Below are 15,530 nucleotides of genomic sequence, written 5' to 3' on the forward strand. Positions count from 1 at the left end.
TATGTTTTAGAACTTGCTGCCAACCAACTTGGCAGCAGGGTGGTGAATCTTCTGGCCACAACTATCTTTTATGGATAGATATATACCTGGGTACATGGCCAAGAAAATGCAGCTTATTTGAAGTACTTTGTTACGATATGTGTTTACTACTATTTCAAAAGACTCAAATGAAGACAGGGAGATAAGATCAAGGATTGCAGAGGATGAGAGAATGCTTGGATCTGCAAAGGTTACAGGGAATAAACATATACAATTCTGCATGGTAAAGGGTGGAAGAGGCTAACTGTAAAAAAGACTAAAAAAGTTTAAATTCCAGTATGTTAAATCCATAATAGGTGGAGAACAAGGTCAACCACTGAACTCCCATAAAACTTACTTTAGCGCCATAGTGAACAATAATACTAGGTGGGAGGAAAGGTGAGTCTGGCATGATGATTTCTTTTTTTAATGTGTCTATTTTAAAAATCTAGCCACGATTCCTGTCCTCAAGGGGTTTCAGTCTAGAAGATACAAATAACTATAATTTAAATTGGAATATGATTTCTCGAATAAATTCCATTAATGGCAAATAAAAGCAGACAACATCCGTATGTCCTCAAAAATAGCCAAGGAAGCTAGAGAATTTAGAATAATATATCATTTTTTACATGTCATGCACATTGTTCTACTGGCAAAATGAGTGTAGTCTCTACTGGAAAGACAGCAATGTGCTGAAATTACCATGACTATCTAATCAAAAAGCATTTTATTAAGCACCTACTAAGTTCACAGCATTGAGCTAGGTATTGGGGATACAAATACAATTGTACATTTGGGGGGTGGGGTTGAGGCAATTGGGGTTAAGTGACTTGCCCAGGGTCACACAGTTAGTAAGTGTTAAGTGTCTGAGGCCAGATTTGAACTAAGGTCCTCCTGAATCCAGGGCTGGTGCTCTATCCACTGCACCACCTAGCTGCCCCTATAAATAGAAATATATAAATATATATAAATATAAATATAAATATATATATATATATATATATATATATATATATATATATATATATAAAAATAAATAATTTTTTGCGGGGCAGTGGGGGTTAAGTGACTTGCTCAGGGTCACACAGCTAGTAATTGTCAAGTGTCTGAGGCCGGATTTGAACTCAGGTACTCCTGAATCCAGGGCTGGTGCTTTCTCCACTGCATCACCTAGCTGCCTGGGGATACAAATACAAATGAGTCATTCCCTATTCTCAAGAAGCTTACGTTTAATTGGGAAATACAATATGTACACAGATAAGTAAAAAGAAGATATATACAAAATAAACTGAGCTGAGTCTTAAATATATATAAATTGTCAATAAATGAAGTAAGGGTTTTAAAAAACTGAAAGCTGCAAGGAGGGTAACCAAGAATTAGACAGCATAAGGAAGTAGCATATGGTACAGGAATGAATAGGAGAGGTGGAATCATGTGTAATCTCAATGTAAATTTTTTTATTAATTTAATACACAGGAGAGGAAAATGCCCTAGAATGGTGAACCAAATATTTGAAAGACTATATGGACAAAGCTCTATTTGGGAACTCAAGGAACTTGTAACCTAGTGAATAACTGTAAGGTCAACTTTGTAAAGAAGAAGTAAAAAGTATGATGGAAGCAAAAGGAGTAAGTTACTTCCCAATGAGAGAAGAAAATATGTTAACTAGAGAAAGTAACATCTGAAGATGATGGATTGGATTTTGATGAGTTATGGTGAGTGGGGTGAAGCTTTTTTTGGGGGGGGACTTTTGTCTAAAGTTCAGAAATAGGAAGATTTAGGGAATACTTGAAGGGTAAGTGGTCTAGGAAGTGTAAAATGAAATGGGAGATAAAGCTGGAAAAGTAGGTTGGGGTCAGACTGTGGGAATCCCTTGAATGTCTGACTAAGAAATCTGGATAAGAAAGGTAAAACTGGTCATATCATCAAGGTAGTTGGCACCAAATTTAGGGTTCACACCAAATGAATGAAAGACAATCACTGAATTCAGAGTTAGAGAGACAGAGACTTAATGTATTTCATCGGGAAAAAAACGTTTGCAGCTTTGAATACACAGGTTTTGCTACAGTAACTCCTCACATAGGTGTCAACGTATTCTACAAAAATTTGACTTTGCTTTTACTTGGCAAAAACTTCCATTGGCCACCCGATTTAATAGTACCATCATTCAGTAGTCTCCCATTATCAAAACCTTTAGCTCTAGGGCTCTCTTTGGTCCTGCTTCTCTCATAACTAATCAATCAGTTACTAGGTCCTGTCAACTCTATCTCCACATTTATCCCATTCATTCTCTCCTACTTCCACTCTAACCACAATAGTACAGGCTCTCAACTCTTCCCACCTTCACTGTCTTCCTGAATCCAACCGATCCTTCAGAACACTTTCACAATAAACTTTCTTACTCACAGGTCTGATCAGAGCGGGAGGGGAGTGGGGGTGGGGGTGTTGTTTTTAACTTTATCTCCCTAAGGTTTAGGACAGTGCCTGGCACATAGTGGGTGCTTAATTAATGCTTGTTGATTTGACAGAACAAAATTGGCTTGTATGGATTTGAAACCCAAGATAGAAAAAAGTAAAAAGGCTCTTTTTGCTGCTCTTTTACATTTTGTAAGTTCAAGTCACCACGCCTGAATGAATCATTATGCCAAAAGAATTTAATGGTATGATTGCTAAGCCAGTGTCAGTGATCTATGAAAAATCATGGAAAACTCCATAGAGCTGGAGAAGTGAAAAGGTTATCCTAGTGTTTAAAGAAAGAGAGAAGAGTGAAGCATCTACAAATGAGAGATAAGATAGCTCCACTTCAATTCCTGGCAATAAAGATGGTTTGTGAAGATTTAAAAAGGGAAACAGATATCACAAAGAGCCAGTATTATCAACTGATCAGTCCAGATGAATGAACCTCATTTCCTTTTATTAACAATGTTATTAAATTGGTAGGTCAGCAGAATGCTGTAGAGATAGTTTACCTAGACCTCATCAAGTTGTTTTTGTGAACAAGAGGGAAAATGTGTAGCTAGACAACAACAGAGTTAGATTTAGAAATGGTTGAATGAACAGATCCAAAAAGCAGTCATTGTTACATGTCAACCAAGGTCTCTAGTGGAAGTTCCCAGGGATCTGTCTTTGGCTGCTTTTTAAAAAAATGATTTGGCTGAAACTGCTCCCTCCATGGTTACCAAAGATCTTTCTGTTAGCTCTTCTGGCTTCTTCTCAGTACTCACCCTCCCTGAACCTTCCTGCAGCTTTGGACTGCTTCCTTCTTCTGGAAATTCTTCCCCAAGTTCTCACATTCTCTCTCTCCTGTTTCTCCTCCTGCCTCTTATCATTCATTCTTATGTCTCTCTGGCTGGACCATCATCCAGGTCCTCTCCCCTAATGATGAATGAATGTCCCCTTTGCTCTCCTGGGACACTCCTCTTTTCTTTCTACAGCAAGGGTTCTTTTCTTTCTTTCTTTGCTTTTTTTGCATGGGGCAATGAGGGTTAAGTGACTTGCCCAGGGTCACACAGCTAGTTAAGTGTCAAGTGTCTGAGGCTGGATTTGAACTCAAGTTCTCCTGAATCCAGGGCCGGTGCTTTATCCACTGCACCACCTAGCTGTCCCCTATAGCAAGGACTCAACCTGAGCTTGGTGAACATTTTAAAAAACACCACCACAACAAACTTTGATAACTCTACAATTGGTTTCCTTTGTAATTGTATGTCTTTTCTTTTATACATTTAAAAACATTATTCTGAGAAGGGCTCCACAGGCTTCATCAGACTGCCAAAGAGGTCCATGACACAAAAAGCATTGAGAATCCCTACTCTACAGTATCTCTTGGTGATCTCCTCAGTCACCATGGGTTCAATAATCATTTCTTTGCAGTCAATTCTCAGATCTAAATATCCAGCGATAACTTCTCTCTTGGGATCCATTCCCACATCAAAACTGCCTGTCAGACATCTCCAAATAAGATAAATATCTGTTAAGCACTTAGCACAGTGCCTGACAGAGTAAGCTCTTAATAAATGTTTGTTCCCTCCCCTACTTCCATCTATGTATCTTATAGGCACAGTGTGTCTAAAACAGAAGTCATCTTTCCATTCAAACCCATGCCCACCCCCCAAACTTCTCCTGATGGCACATCCTTTGTCACCTTTAAGTCATGATTTACTCTTTCTTTCCCCTCATTTCCTATATACAATCTGTTGCCAAGTCTTGTTGATTTTACCATCTCTTGTATCTGTCTCCTTCCTTCTACTCATATACTACTTTAGGCTCTTACCACCTCTCACCTGGACTATTGAAAAGCATTCCTAACTGGTCTCCTCGCCTCAAGTTTCTCCCCTCTCCAATCTATTCACACAGCTGCTGAAGGAATTTTAAATAAAGTCCAGGTCTAACATATCACTCCCATACTCTTTGAATTTCAGTAGCTCCCTATTACCTCTAGGATTAAATACAAAATTGGCTTAGCAGTTAAAGCCTTTTATAATCTGGCTCCTGAGTAGCTTTCCAAATTTACTTCATTTTATTACCCTTCATGAAGTTGTTCTAACCAAACTGGTTTACTTACTATATATATATATATATGAACTCTGCATTCCTTCTGTTTTGTTGCTTCTGCATAGGCTGTCTCCCTTGCTCCAATTGTACCTCTTTATTTCCTATGCATCTTAGAATCTTAAATTTCCTTCAAGGCTCAATTCAGGAGCCACCTCCTAAGAGAAGCTCCTCTTAGCTCCCCTAGTTGTGGGTGTTTTTCTTCCTTCTTTTATATTTGCTGACCTTTTTACTTTGGAGATAGAATGTAAACTCCTTTAGGGTAGTCCCCCACACCCATTTTTTTTTTTTTTATCCATAGTGCTTTGAACATACTAGGCATCTAATAAAATTTTGCCAAACTGAAATAAATTGAATGAAAGCACAGAATGCATTCTAATGTTACTGTAGATGATACAAAGCTGGAAAGTTAATCCAATGGATGACAGTCAGGATCCAAACAGATCTTGAGAGGCTGAGATAGGCCAAATTCAATGAGATGCAAGTGAAGAGAAAAATGTGACGTCCTACACTTAGGTTCCAAAAAATTGTCTTTCCAACTACAACATGAGTTGAGGTGGGAATACAAAACAGTTTATGTGATGTGGCAGCCAAAAACGCTATCTCAATCTTCCAGCTGAATTTGGAGAAGCACCATGTCCAAAAAAAAAGTAAACGATAATTTCCGTTGTACTTTGCCCTGGCCAAACCTCCTCTGGAGTACTGTCTTCGGTTTTTTTGTGGCATATTTTAAGATGGACATTCTGGCTAGCTCAAGAGAATCCGGAGAAACGAGTGACCAGGAAAGTAAGGAGATTATGTTACTCAGAGAATAAATGGAGATATTTACTCTGATGAAAAGAAGACTTAGGAAACCTAACAGCGGTCTTCCCCGAAGATATCCCGTGTCCCACCCCCACCCCCACCCCCATCCCTTTAAATACTGGAAGAGGAATCCGACTTAAGAGAAGTTAGCCAAAGGACGGAACAAAGTGCAAAGGGTGGAAGACCTTACTTAACATAACAATCACAGTTGTTCCAAAGGAGGAGGGGCTGTCAGAAGAGGTAGTGAGCTCCCCAGCACCAGAGGTCTCCAAGCAAAGCCTGAAGAGCATCACTCCCAAGCTAATGGAGGAAATTTTGGCTCGGGTACAGCTTAGACTGTCCTTCGGCGGAGCCGTCTGGGTCCAGAAATTCTGGGAACCTCGAGTTCCGTGGAAGGGGGCGGGACGGGAAGGGAGGAGTGGAGCCCAGAGCAGGTAAGGAGGAGAGGCTGTGGGACACCTATAGAAACCTGGAGGGGGAGGTGCTGGGGGGTGGGGAGTGGAATTCCGGGGGAACCTGAGGGGGGGAGGGGAGCAGTTGGCGGAAGGGGACGAGGGCGCATGGAATCCCTCCGCCCCATTACCTCCTTGTCCGGGACCCACTGCGGTTCGTCGAGGCCAAAGGGGCTGCCGAAGGCCCGGTGCTCGGGGACCATGCGCAGCCCGCTGGGCGAGCGTACCAGCTTCTTGCCATCGCGGCGTAGGGCCGCTCCGCTAGCAGCCGCCACAGACGAGGAGGACATGGCTCCTCCGTCTGGCCGAGGGCAGCCCCAGCGGACAGTTTTCCAACCTTAGCCACCGTGTCCCGTCCCCCCGTAGAGAACAGCCCAGCGGCCCTATCGACACGCCTGCCGATCCCCGATGCCCAATCGCCGCCACCGCTCCGCCCTCGTTCGTCTTCTCCGAACCAATCCAGCACTAGAGCACCACCCATCCTCCGCTCATGCGCAAGGAAGGCGGGGCGGGGCGGGGAGGCGGGACATTTCCCTAGAGGCGAAAAGAACGAGGGATAAACCAATTAGCAAGCGGTGCCACGAAAGCAGCTACACAGGTGATTGGAGGAGGCGGAGTCGTTGTCTATCATTGGGCTGGGCTGCCGCGCAGAGGACGAACCGCTCCTAGAGAGCTGAGGTGTGGCGGCCTGATTGAGGTGTAGACGAATGGCGTGCTGCTGCGGGTGCCTATTCCTGGATCTAGGATGCCCCCGGAGGGCGAGGTGGGTCCCAGAAGGGCCTAACTTCGGGGCAGCTTGGAGTTCTGGGGTGCATCGCGACTTGTCGCTAGCCTTCGAGGCGGGGCCCTGTAGTTGACTCGCGGCCGGCGGGAAGAGACCCTTGGGGTTACTGGAAGGGCAGCCCCGGGGAGCAGAAGATGGGGTCTCCCTAAGAACTCCCTTCAGGAAGCTGTCTTTGATACAACCCCAGGCTAAACGGCAGAAGAGTAACTCATGTTTATTTAACACTTTGCAAAGCGTTTCCTATGTTAGATAGTAGAAGCATTAGTCTTTTTACAGGTGCGAAAACTCAGGCCCAGAGAGGGGATGTGATTTATCCGAGGAGCAATGGGTGGGGACTTACTTGGGCCTCTTGAGTAGGAAGTAAGAGTTATGATCAGACCTGTTGTTTAAACACATCGGTTTGTCTATTGTGTGGATGTTGGATTGGAGACAGGATAGACTGGGGGGTAGGAGGTCAATTAAGATACTCAGTAGTAGAGGTGCTAGGTGATGAGCGCTTGACCAGAGTAGCAGACCTGTGAGTGGGAAGGAGACAAATAAATGAGTCTTTTTGGAGCTAGAACTGGTAAGACTTGACAATTGATTGGCTATGGGGGTTCAATGACAGTGAAGAGTCACAAAGATGATTCTGAAGTTGTAAACTTGAGAGACTTAAAGGCAAAAAATAGTAAATTAGGAAGAGTTGGTTTGGGGGCGGGGGGGGGGGGAAGGTAATTAGTTTTGTTACTGCTGTTTGAGAAGTCTGTGAAGCTAGACTAGAGTTCAGGAGAGAGTTGAGGGCTGAGTATGTAGATTTGGGAGTCATCGGCAGAGTTGATAATTGAAACCGTGGGAGCTTATGAGGTTAACTAGAGCAGGGCTTCTTAAATTTTTTCCTCGCCCAACCATTTTTTCTCCCGAGAAAATTTTAGCCAACCCGGGTATTTAAGTATGTAAAATAGGTATACATAACCTTTTACTGTTGCTAGATTTTTCACGACTCCCACATTCAGTTACCCACAATTTAAAAAGCTGGGATCTAGACTGTATGTATACTCATACAGTAAGAAGGCTTAGGTATGCAATCTTAAGTGGTAAAATAGATAATGATCCAGCAAAGGAAACAAAAAGTGGTCTGACACGTAGGAGATAACAGACCTGGGAGATAACTAAATAAAATATAAACTACTATTTGGCACTTAAAATTCTTTACAACCTGGCCCCTTCTTGTCTCTCTATTCTCCCTTCAATGTTCCCTGTGGGACAGGCATACTTGCAGTCCCTTATATATGACTTTCCACCTCCTGGCTCTTTGATTTTGCACTTACTGTCCCTCCATACCTCAAATGCTCACCCTCCTCACTTCTTCCTCTTGGAGTCATTGGTTTCCTTCAGTGAGACTTGAATCTCCTCTCAAATGCTATCTTTTGCAGGTTTTTTGTGGTCTCATTAGCTTTTAATGCATTTCATCCAAGGTTAACCTTGTTTCTGTTTGCATATGTTTGTTAACTTGTATGTGTTTGCATTATCTCCCCGCAATGGAGATGTTTAATTTTTGTCTTTGTATCTTCTGTCTCTAACTCAAAACCTGAACCACAGTAGGCATTTATTAAATGGTTTTTGGGTAACATGAGTACTAGGCAGAGGTTACAGCTGGATATTTAGTTCTGGGAGTCAACTCCATAGAAATGACAGAAATGACCATTGGCAACTGATAAGAGATACTGTAAAGAAGGGATTCTTAATGCTTTTTGTGCTGTGGTTCCCTTTGGCATTCTGATGATGCCTAAACTAATATTTTCAAATTAACAAAAAAAAAAACACCTAACAAACCCAGGATTATAAAGGAAACCAATTTTCTTGAAATAAAATTATAAAGAAAAGTTCACTGAGCCCAGGTTAAGAGCTCCTGCTATAGAGAGAAAAGAGGAGAGTTTTTAGAATGGCTTTTGGGCCATTCCGATTGTACATGTACATACACAACAACGTGTACAAATGCAAGTAGATACAAGACAAAAAGTAGATATCCAAGGAGCCATCCTACTTTAAACTCAATGCCTATATAATTGATAGCCCTTTATTACACTATAAATTCTCCGGGGGCAGCAACTGATAAGAACCAATTTAATCCAATAAGCCCTCTATGCAGGGATCGAACTTTATGTCATCCTGCACTATAGGTATTGTAATGTTGAATGGCTTCTTAGTAAGATAAGGCTAGAAGGACTCATTTTATAGGTGTGGAAACCGAAGGTTAAGGAGGGCAAGTCACTTAAACACCATGAGTTAGTGGGAAAGCCAGGACCAAAACCCAGGTCTCCTAACTCCTTGTCCAGTATTCTTTCCATTGCAAAATGATGCCTACAAGCAGTAGTACAAGCCTTCTTTCCCTCTGTTATCATCACCCCTACTTCTCCCGCTGCCTCATATCAGCACTTCTGCTTGACCCTTCCCCTTGAGAATGGTCTAATTCCCCTTATCTCCCTCCCCAGGATGTCAGTGCAAATGTGATATAAGAAGGAGTAAACACTAAATTCAAAGTTTGCCCAGGCCAAATACTGTGGGTAAAAGGAAAGGGAGTAAGAATCAGCAGCTTTTTTGTGTATTTAATCAACACCTCTGTTCAGTGGTCTACTGAATAGATCTTCTAAAAAGCTTCCAATGTCATATCGTGACGTGGAGGCAACCCTGGGTTCTTGAAGTCCATTCTAGCATACAGCCAGCTCTAGAAGCTGCCACCAACCTGGGGAGAATGTGAGAACAAACTGTGTCTTAGGGTCTGCCCAACAGAATACATAAGGTCTTTATCACTAGAAAATTAGCCTTCAATTGATCATTGGTTTGTTTTTTTTCAATAATTCATGAAATTATTTACTGTTTATGGAGGATTTTTATTTTCTTTGGTAGGGAGAGTACTTACACCAGTGAAGTCGCAACTCTTTTGAAGTACTGAAGATATGTCATAGCTTCATACCAGATTATAAGGTAAGCTCCATGAAGTCAAAGACTGGATATTATTGAAACCTTTAACAAAAAAAATTTTTTTTAAGTTTAAATTGGATACTCTCCCCCACTTCTTTGTTTTTTAAATAAACAAGTCTATTTTTTCTCCCTTCCATGCCCCTACCTAGAAAGAAAAACAAATTTCCTGTAATAAAGACACATCAACAATTTTTTAAAAAAATGTAAACATTTTGGGGCAGCTAGGATAAAGCATCGGCCCTGGAGTCAGGAGGACCTGAGTTCAAATTTGACCTCAGACACTTGATACTTACTAGCTGTGTGACCCTGGGCAAGTCACTTAACCCCCTTTGCCCCGCAAAAAAAAAAAAAGTAAACATTTTGTGTTGACATAACACTTTCTAACAAATAATAAATAGTTCCTCAACAACAAAGTACATTTCTCCAAAACAGTTAAGCAAAATCATGCCTAATCACATGATTGCATCTCATAGAGCTTGTTGCTTTCCACATTACAGTATCCTGATTGCTAATAAAAAGGATAGCTATGTTCTTTAACTTTGGTTCTGTGGTAACAACTTGTCCTTGGCCAATATTGTCTTTTACTGTTGTCTTTATTTAAATTGCAATAGTAATTTGTGCATATGGTTGTTTTATGGTGCTCTTCTTTCTGTATGACTTTGCTAAGCCACTATTTAATTGTTTGGCATTATTTTGATTCTAGTCTTTGTTATAAAAATAGTACTGCTATGAATATTTTTGTACAGATGGGTCTTTTTTGCTGTCAGTAACCTTCTTGGGGGTATAAACCTAAGAGTGGAGTCTTGGGTCCCATGGCATGAAAAAGTCAGTAACTTTTGTTGAATAATTGCAAATTGTTTCCTGGAAGTGTTGGACTACTTCTCTGGAGGCATTGAATTGATGTGCAGGTCTTTGCACAGATCCTCCAACACTGAATTTACTCTCTTTTTCCATTTTAGGGAGGCAGCTTGGCAAAGTGTATAGAGAGCTAGCCTCAAAGCCAGGTCAAGGCCAAGGCTCTCCTCTCATGAGATTAGCTGTGTGATCTTGGATAAGTGACTTTACCTCTCAAGTGCTCTGTTTCCTGAGACTATAAGTTACAGAGAAGGTCTGTAGATCAGCATTGGCTGAGGAAATTCCTACCTGGTGCTCCATTCACCAGGGAAAGTATAGGTCTAGGGGGTAGCTAGGTGGTGCAGTGGATAAAGCACCAGCCCTGGATTCAGGAGTACCTGAGTTCAAATCCAGCCTCAGATACTTGACACTAGCTGTGTGACCTTGGGCAAATCACTTAACCCTCATTGCCCTGCAAAAAAAGAAAAGAAAAAGAAAGAAAGTAGGTACAGGTCCAATCCCTAGTCTTATTAATCCTCTTTGCTAATTATATTAACGTGAGGTTTCCTCAGAGTTGTTTTAATTGCATTTTTCCGATTATTAGTAAATCTGAACAATTCTGAGGATGGTTGACAGTTTACATTTCTTTCTTTCTTTCTTTCTTTTGCTGGGCAATGGGGGTTAAGTGACTTGCCCAGGGTCACACAGCTAGTAAGTATCAAATGTCTGAGGTCGGATTTGAACTCAGGTCCTCCTGAATCCAGGGCTGGTGCTTTACCCACTGCGCCACCTAGCTGCCCCCAGTTTACATTTCTTTTGTCAGTTGTCCATACCCTTTGGCCAATACCTCATAATTTGACATATGTAAATCACTTTGCAAATCTTAAAGTCCTAAATGCTAGTTGTTATTTTTTATTATGATTACAGATTTTTGGATGCTAGAACCTCTTAGCATTAAAGATTATAAGGAAGTTTGTTTCTTCCCCTCCCTCACATCCTATTATTTTACCTCCTACCTTTCCACTTTTCTTCCACCTTACTCCCCTCAACTCACTCTGTCATCCAGACACACTTGCCTCCTTTCTCTTCCTCATTCCATCTCCATGCTGAGCATTTTCATCTTCCCTTCAGCATATCTGCCTCCTGGCTTCCTTCAAGTTTCATCTAAAGTCTGACCTTCTGCAAGAAGAATTTCCAAGCCCTCCTTGATCTTACTGCCTTCCCCCTGAGACTATCCCCTTTTTATCCTGTACATATCTTGTTTGTACATCTTTGTTTACATGTTGTCTCACCCATTACACTATGGGTTCTTTGAGAGCAGGAAATGTTTTTTGCCCTTATCTCCACCTGTGTATAGTATGGTGCCTGGCATATAATAGGCATTTAATAAATATTAATTGACTGAGTTTAAAAAAAATCATCAGTAGATTGTGAATGTGGTTTCATTGGTATGGGAAACACCCAGGAAGGAAGCTCCCTCTGCCAGTGGCTATTAGCACCTGCTCTACAAATGACAATCCCAGAGAGATGCAGCATTAAGAAGTTAAGTGGGGGGGCAGCTAGATGGCGCAGTGGTTAAAGCACCGGCCCTGGATTCAGGAGTTCCTGAGTTCAAATCCGGCCTCAGACACTTGACACTTACTAGCTGTGTGACCTTGGGCAAGTCACTTAAGCCCCATTGCCATGCAAAAAAAAAAAAGAAGAAGTTAAGTGACTTGCCCAAGGTCATGCATCCAAGATGTGTCAGAGGCAGGGCTCGAACTCAGGTCTTCCTGACTGATTCTGAGATAGGCTCTCTATCCATTACACCAAAGCCAGATCAGCAAAATCAAACCGAATACACACTACAGTGATCTGAAAGAAGAAAACAAGGCCAAAGGCAATGGAACTTTGGGTAGAGCTATTAGTGGACACACACTTTGTTAATTTATTTGGTTCCAGCCTGTTAAATGCTAAAGGTTTATTAAAACATTAATTTAAAAAGAAATAATCAGTAGGTATATAGAGTTTACCTGCCTCTTGTCCCTCCACGTTTCTTGATTCTCCTTTTACTAGTAGAATGTGGTTGTTTTTTTCCCCTTGCTCAACTCATGTAAGAGTGTGGAATGGATGTGCGTGATCTCTTCCTTTTCCACATCCCTCTGTCCTCTTTGTTTGAATGACCTTTATGATTTCAGTATAAAGTCATTATCTTTCCTTTTCCCTTCCTTTCTCTAGCCTTCTGTCTGGTCATCTTTCATGAGATGGGACTGTTAAAAGACAGTAGAATTGCCTTATCTTTCTAAGCTGTAAACAGTGATTTGGAGCTGACTCTTTCTTGCTTAGTCCAATCAACAAGCATTTATTATGCACATACATGGTGACAGGCCTTGTGTTAAACCCTAGAGATACAAAGAAACACAACTGTCCCTGCCCTTTAGGAACTCACAGTCTAATGGGGGAGACCACATGAAAACAACTATGTGTAAACAAGAGATAGTCACAGAAAGGCACTGGAATGAAGAAGAGACCTAGAAAGATTTCATGCACAAAGTAAGATTTTAGCTGAGACTTGAAGGAAGCCAAGAAAGCCAGGAAATAGAAATGAAGAAGTCTGAGAATTCCAGACATATGTGGGATAGCCCTTTGACAGTACATAAAATAAGGAGAAAGAGTGTTCTTTGAGGAATAATAACAAGGAGGCCAATGTCACTGGATCATAGAGTATGTGGAGGGGAGCAGGCTATAAGAAAACTGGAAAAGTAGGGAAGAGCCAGGTTGTAAAGAGCTTTAAAAGCCCAAAACAGGATCTTCTCTTTGATCTTGGAGGTAATAGGGTAATAAAGAAATAAACTGGAGTTTATTGAATTGGGGGAGAGGGTAGAAGGAAGGATTGATATGGTCAGACCTGCTCTTTAGAAAAATTGCTTTGGCAGGGGAGAGACTGAAGACAGAGAGACAAATCAAAATTAATTTCAGTAGGCCAGACATGAGCCTGTAGCAAGGCCAGAACCAGGGTGATAGAGAGAGCCATATAGGAGAAATGGTAAGAAGGCAGAGTTGACAGAACTTGACAACAGGTTGGGCATGGAGGGTTAGAGATGAGTTGAAGATGACATCTAGCCTGAGAGGATGGGTGATAGTGCCCTCCACAAGAATAGAGAAGTTTGGAAGATGGGGAAGGTTTTGGGGAAATGATCCCAATTTTGCACTTGTTGATATCTCTACCCAGGTAGAGATATCTAATAGCCAGTTGGAGATATGAGACTGGTGGTCAGGAGAGGCTGAGGCTGGATAAGTAGGTCTAAGAACCATCTCCTAAGAGGTGATATTTGAACCCATGATAGTTGATGAAATCACCAAGTGAAATAGTATAGAGGGAGAAAAGAAGAGGACCCAGGAGAGAGCCTGGGGGTGGGGGGATACCCATTGTTAGTGGTTATGACCTAGATGAAGATGCAGCAAAGGAAACTGAGAAGGAGAGATAAGAGAATGAGGAGAGAGTAGTGTCTCAAAAGCCTAGAGAGAAGAGAATAATCTAGGAGAAGAGGATGAAGGGAAATGTCAAAGGTTGCAGAACAGTCAAAAAGGATGATTTGGTAATTAAGAGATTATTGGTAAAAATAAAAAAATAAAAAGAGATTATTAGTAACTTTGGAGAAAGTAGTTTCAAATGATATATGAAGATGGAAGCCAGACTGCAGAGTTTAGAAAAGAATCAGTCAGAGTCAGTAAACATTACTATGTGGTAGGCACTGTACTAAGTGCTGGGGATACAAAGTTATAAGACAGCCCCTGCCCTCAAGGATCTCCTAGTCTAATGGGGGAAGACAACACATAGAAAGAAAGTGAAAAGTTGGATGGGGGGAGAGGGAAGAGGAACAGAGGTTACCTGGCACAGGAGCGTGATGAGCTCATTCATCTGGAATGGGAAATGACGTGAGGAAGTGTGTTTCCAAGTTGATTTCATCTTGCAGAATGATGAGTTTATGGAGATGATAAAGTCCAGGGAAGTAGCCAGGTAGGAAATGATGATAACTCCCTGGATGTCATCCTTAAATAGTAGATCATCTAAGAGGAGATCTCTCATGTCATCCTTCACCCTCTCCAGACAGTGGAGAATGAGAGGAAAGGAAGTAGAACCACTGCTTATAAATGGCCTTCTTAAGGAGTATGCCATAAAAGGGAGATATAGGATAATAACTTGCAAGGATGGTTGGAGTTTTTCCATAATGGTGGAGACATGGGCAAGTTTATAGACAATAGGGAAGCAGCTAGTAAACAGGAAGAAATGGAAGATTAGTGAGAGAAAGGAAGCCCTAGAGGAGACAGTCTGCTGGAGAAGAAAGAATGGAATGGAATCTCTTACCTGTGTAGAGGAGCCATATGATTTCACAGGGGTGAAGGATGAGATAATGTGGGAAGGCCCCTGAGGAATGTAAGAAGAAGATAAGGGGAAAGGTGGGAGCTCTCAGCAAATGGTCTCAATTTTTTCAGTGAAATAATGAAGCAAAATTCTCATGCCCTATAGATTTTTATTAACCTTTATTCAGTTCCTTTTTTCCATTGATTTTGTATTTCAGAGAGTCCTCTGACTTTCTCAGGAGAAATGAAAGCAAGCCATTAATTTTATTTAAAAATCCACCTTTCTTCACACAATATGTTATTTATTTGCCAAATTAATCCTTCTTAGGTATGAGTTATCCACCCGCTCCCCCCTTCTTTTAGTATATCACTAACTTTTCTTTACTTGTCTAATTATTGATGAATAGGGGCCCTAAAGTTGGGAGGATCCTAGTTCAAATCTCAACTCAGAAACTTACTATCTGTGTGACCCTGGGCAAGTCACTTAACCCCAATTGCCTTAAACATCAGGGGCCATCTCCAGTCATCCAGATGGCTCTGGAGGAGAGAGTGAGATTGGTGACCTTGCACATCCCTCCCTCACTTAAATCCAATTCACTTCTAGTCATGACATTACCCCAATGTCATGGTCCTCTTCAAGAACAAAGGACAAACAACAACAATTGATGAATAGACCTGGCTATTTCAAACTGGCAGTATTTTTATTCATTGTATTCTCCTGATAATTTATGAGTTTCTTTGATCCCCAAAATTTTAGAGCCTAAGCATCCATGTTCAGTGTGAGT

General features: G+C 41.5%; 2 protein-coding genes across 4 annotated transcripts in view; one reads left to right on the plus strand and one right to left on the minus strand.

Annotated features, from left to right (window-relative positions):
• ZFYVE21 (zinc finger FYVE-type containing 21) overlaps positions 1–6,303 on the minus strand; it is a 39,011-nt gene extending 32,708 nt beyond the window's left edge. Inside the window, 3 exon segments of the mRNA XM_043982278.1 lie at positions 5,954–6,118; positions 6,120–6,173; positions 6,175–6,303. Of these exon segments, the coding sequence (XP_043838213.1) occupies positions 5,954–6,118; positions 6,120–6,173; positions 6,175–6,303 (348 nt within the window).
• Positions 6,304–6,428: 125 nt separating this feature from the next.
• Positions 6,429–15,530, plus strand: part of XRCC3 (X-ray repair cross complementing 3) — a 51,712-nt gene continuing 42,610 nt past the window's right edge. For all 3 annotated transcript variants that reach the window (XM_043982618.1, XM_043982620.1, XM_043982619.1), the window contains exons 1-2: positions 6,429–6,585; positions 9,493–9,570. The gene's annotated coding sequence lies outside the window, so the exon portion shown is untranslated. The remainder of the gene's footprint in view (positions 6,586–9,492; positions 9,571–15,530) is intronic.

The sequence above is a fragment of the Dromiciops gliroides genome, chromosome 2, assembly GCF_019393635.1.
Source record: "Dromiciops gliroides isolate mDroGli1 chromosome 2, mDroGli1.pri, whole genome shotgun sequence".
In the NCBI taxonomy this organism is placed as follows: domain Eukaryota; kingdom Metazoa; phylum Chordata; class Mammalia; order Microbiotheria; family Microbiotheriidae; genus Dromiciops; species Dromiciops gliroides.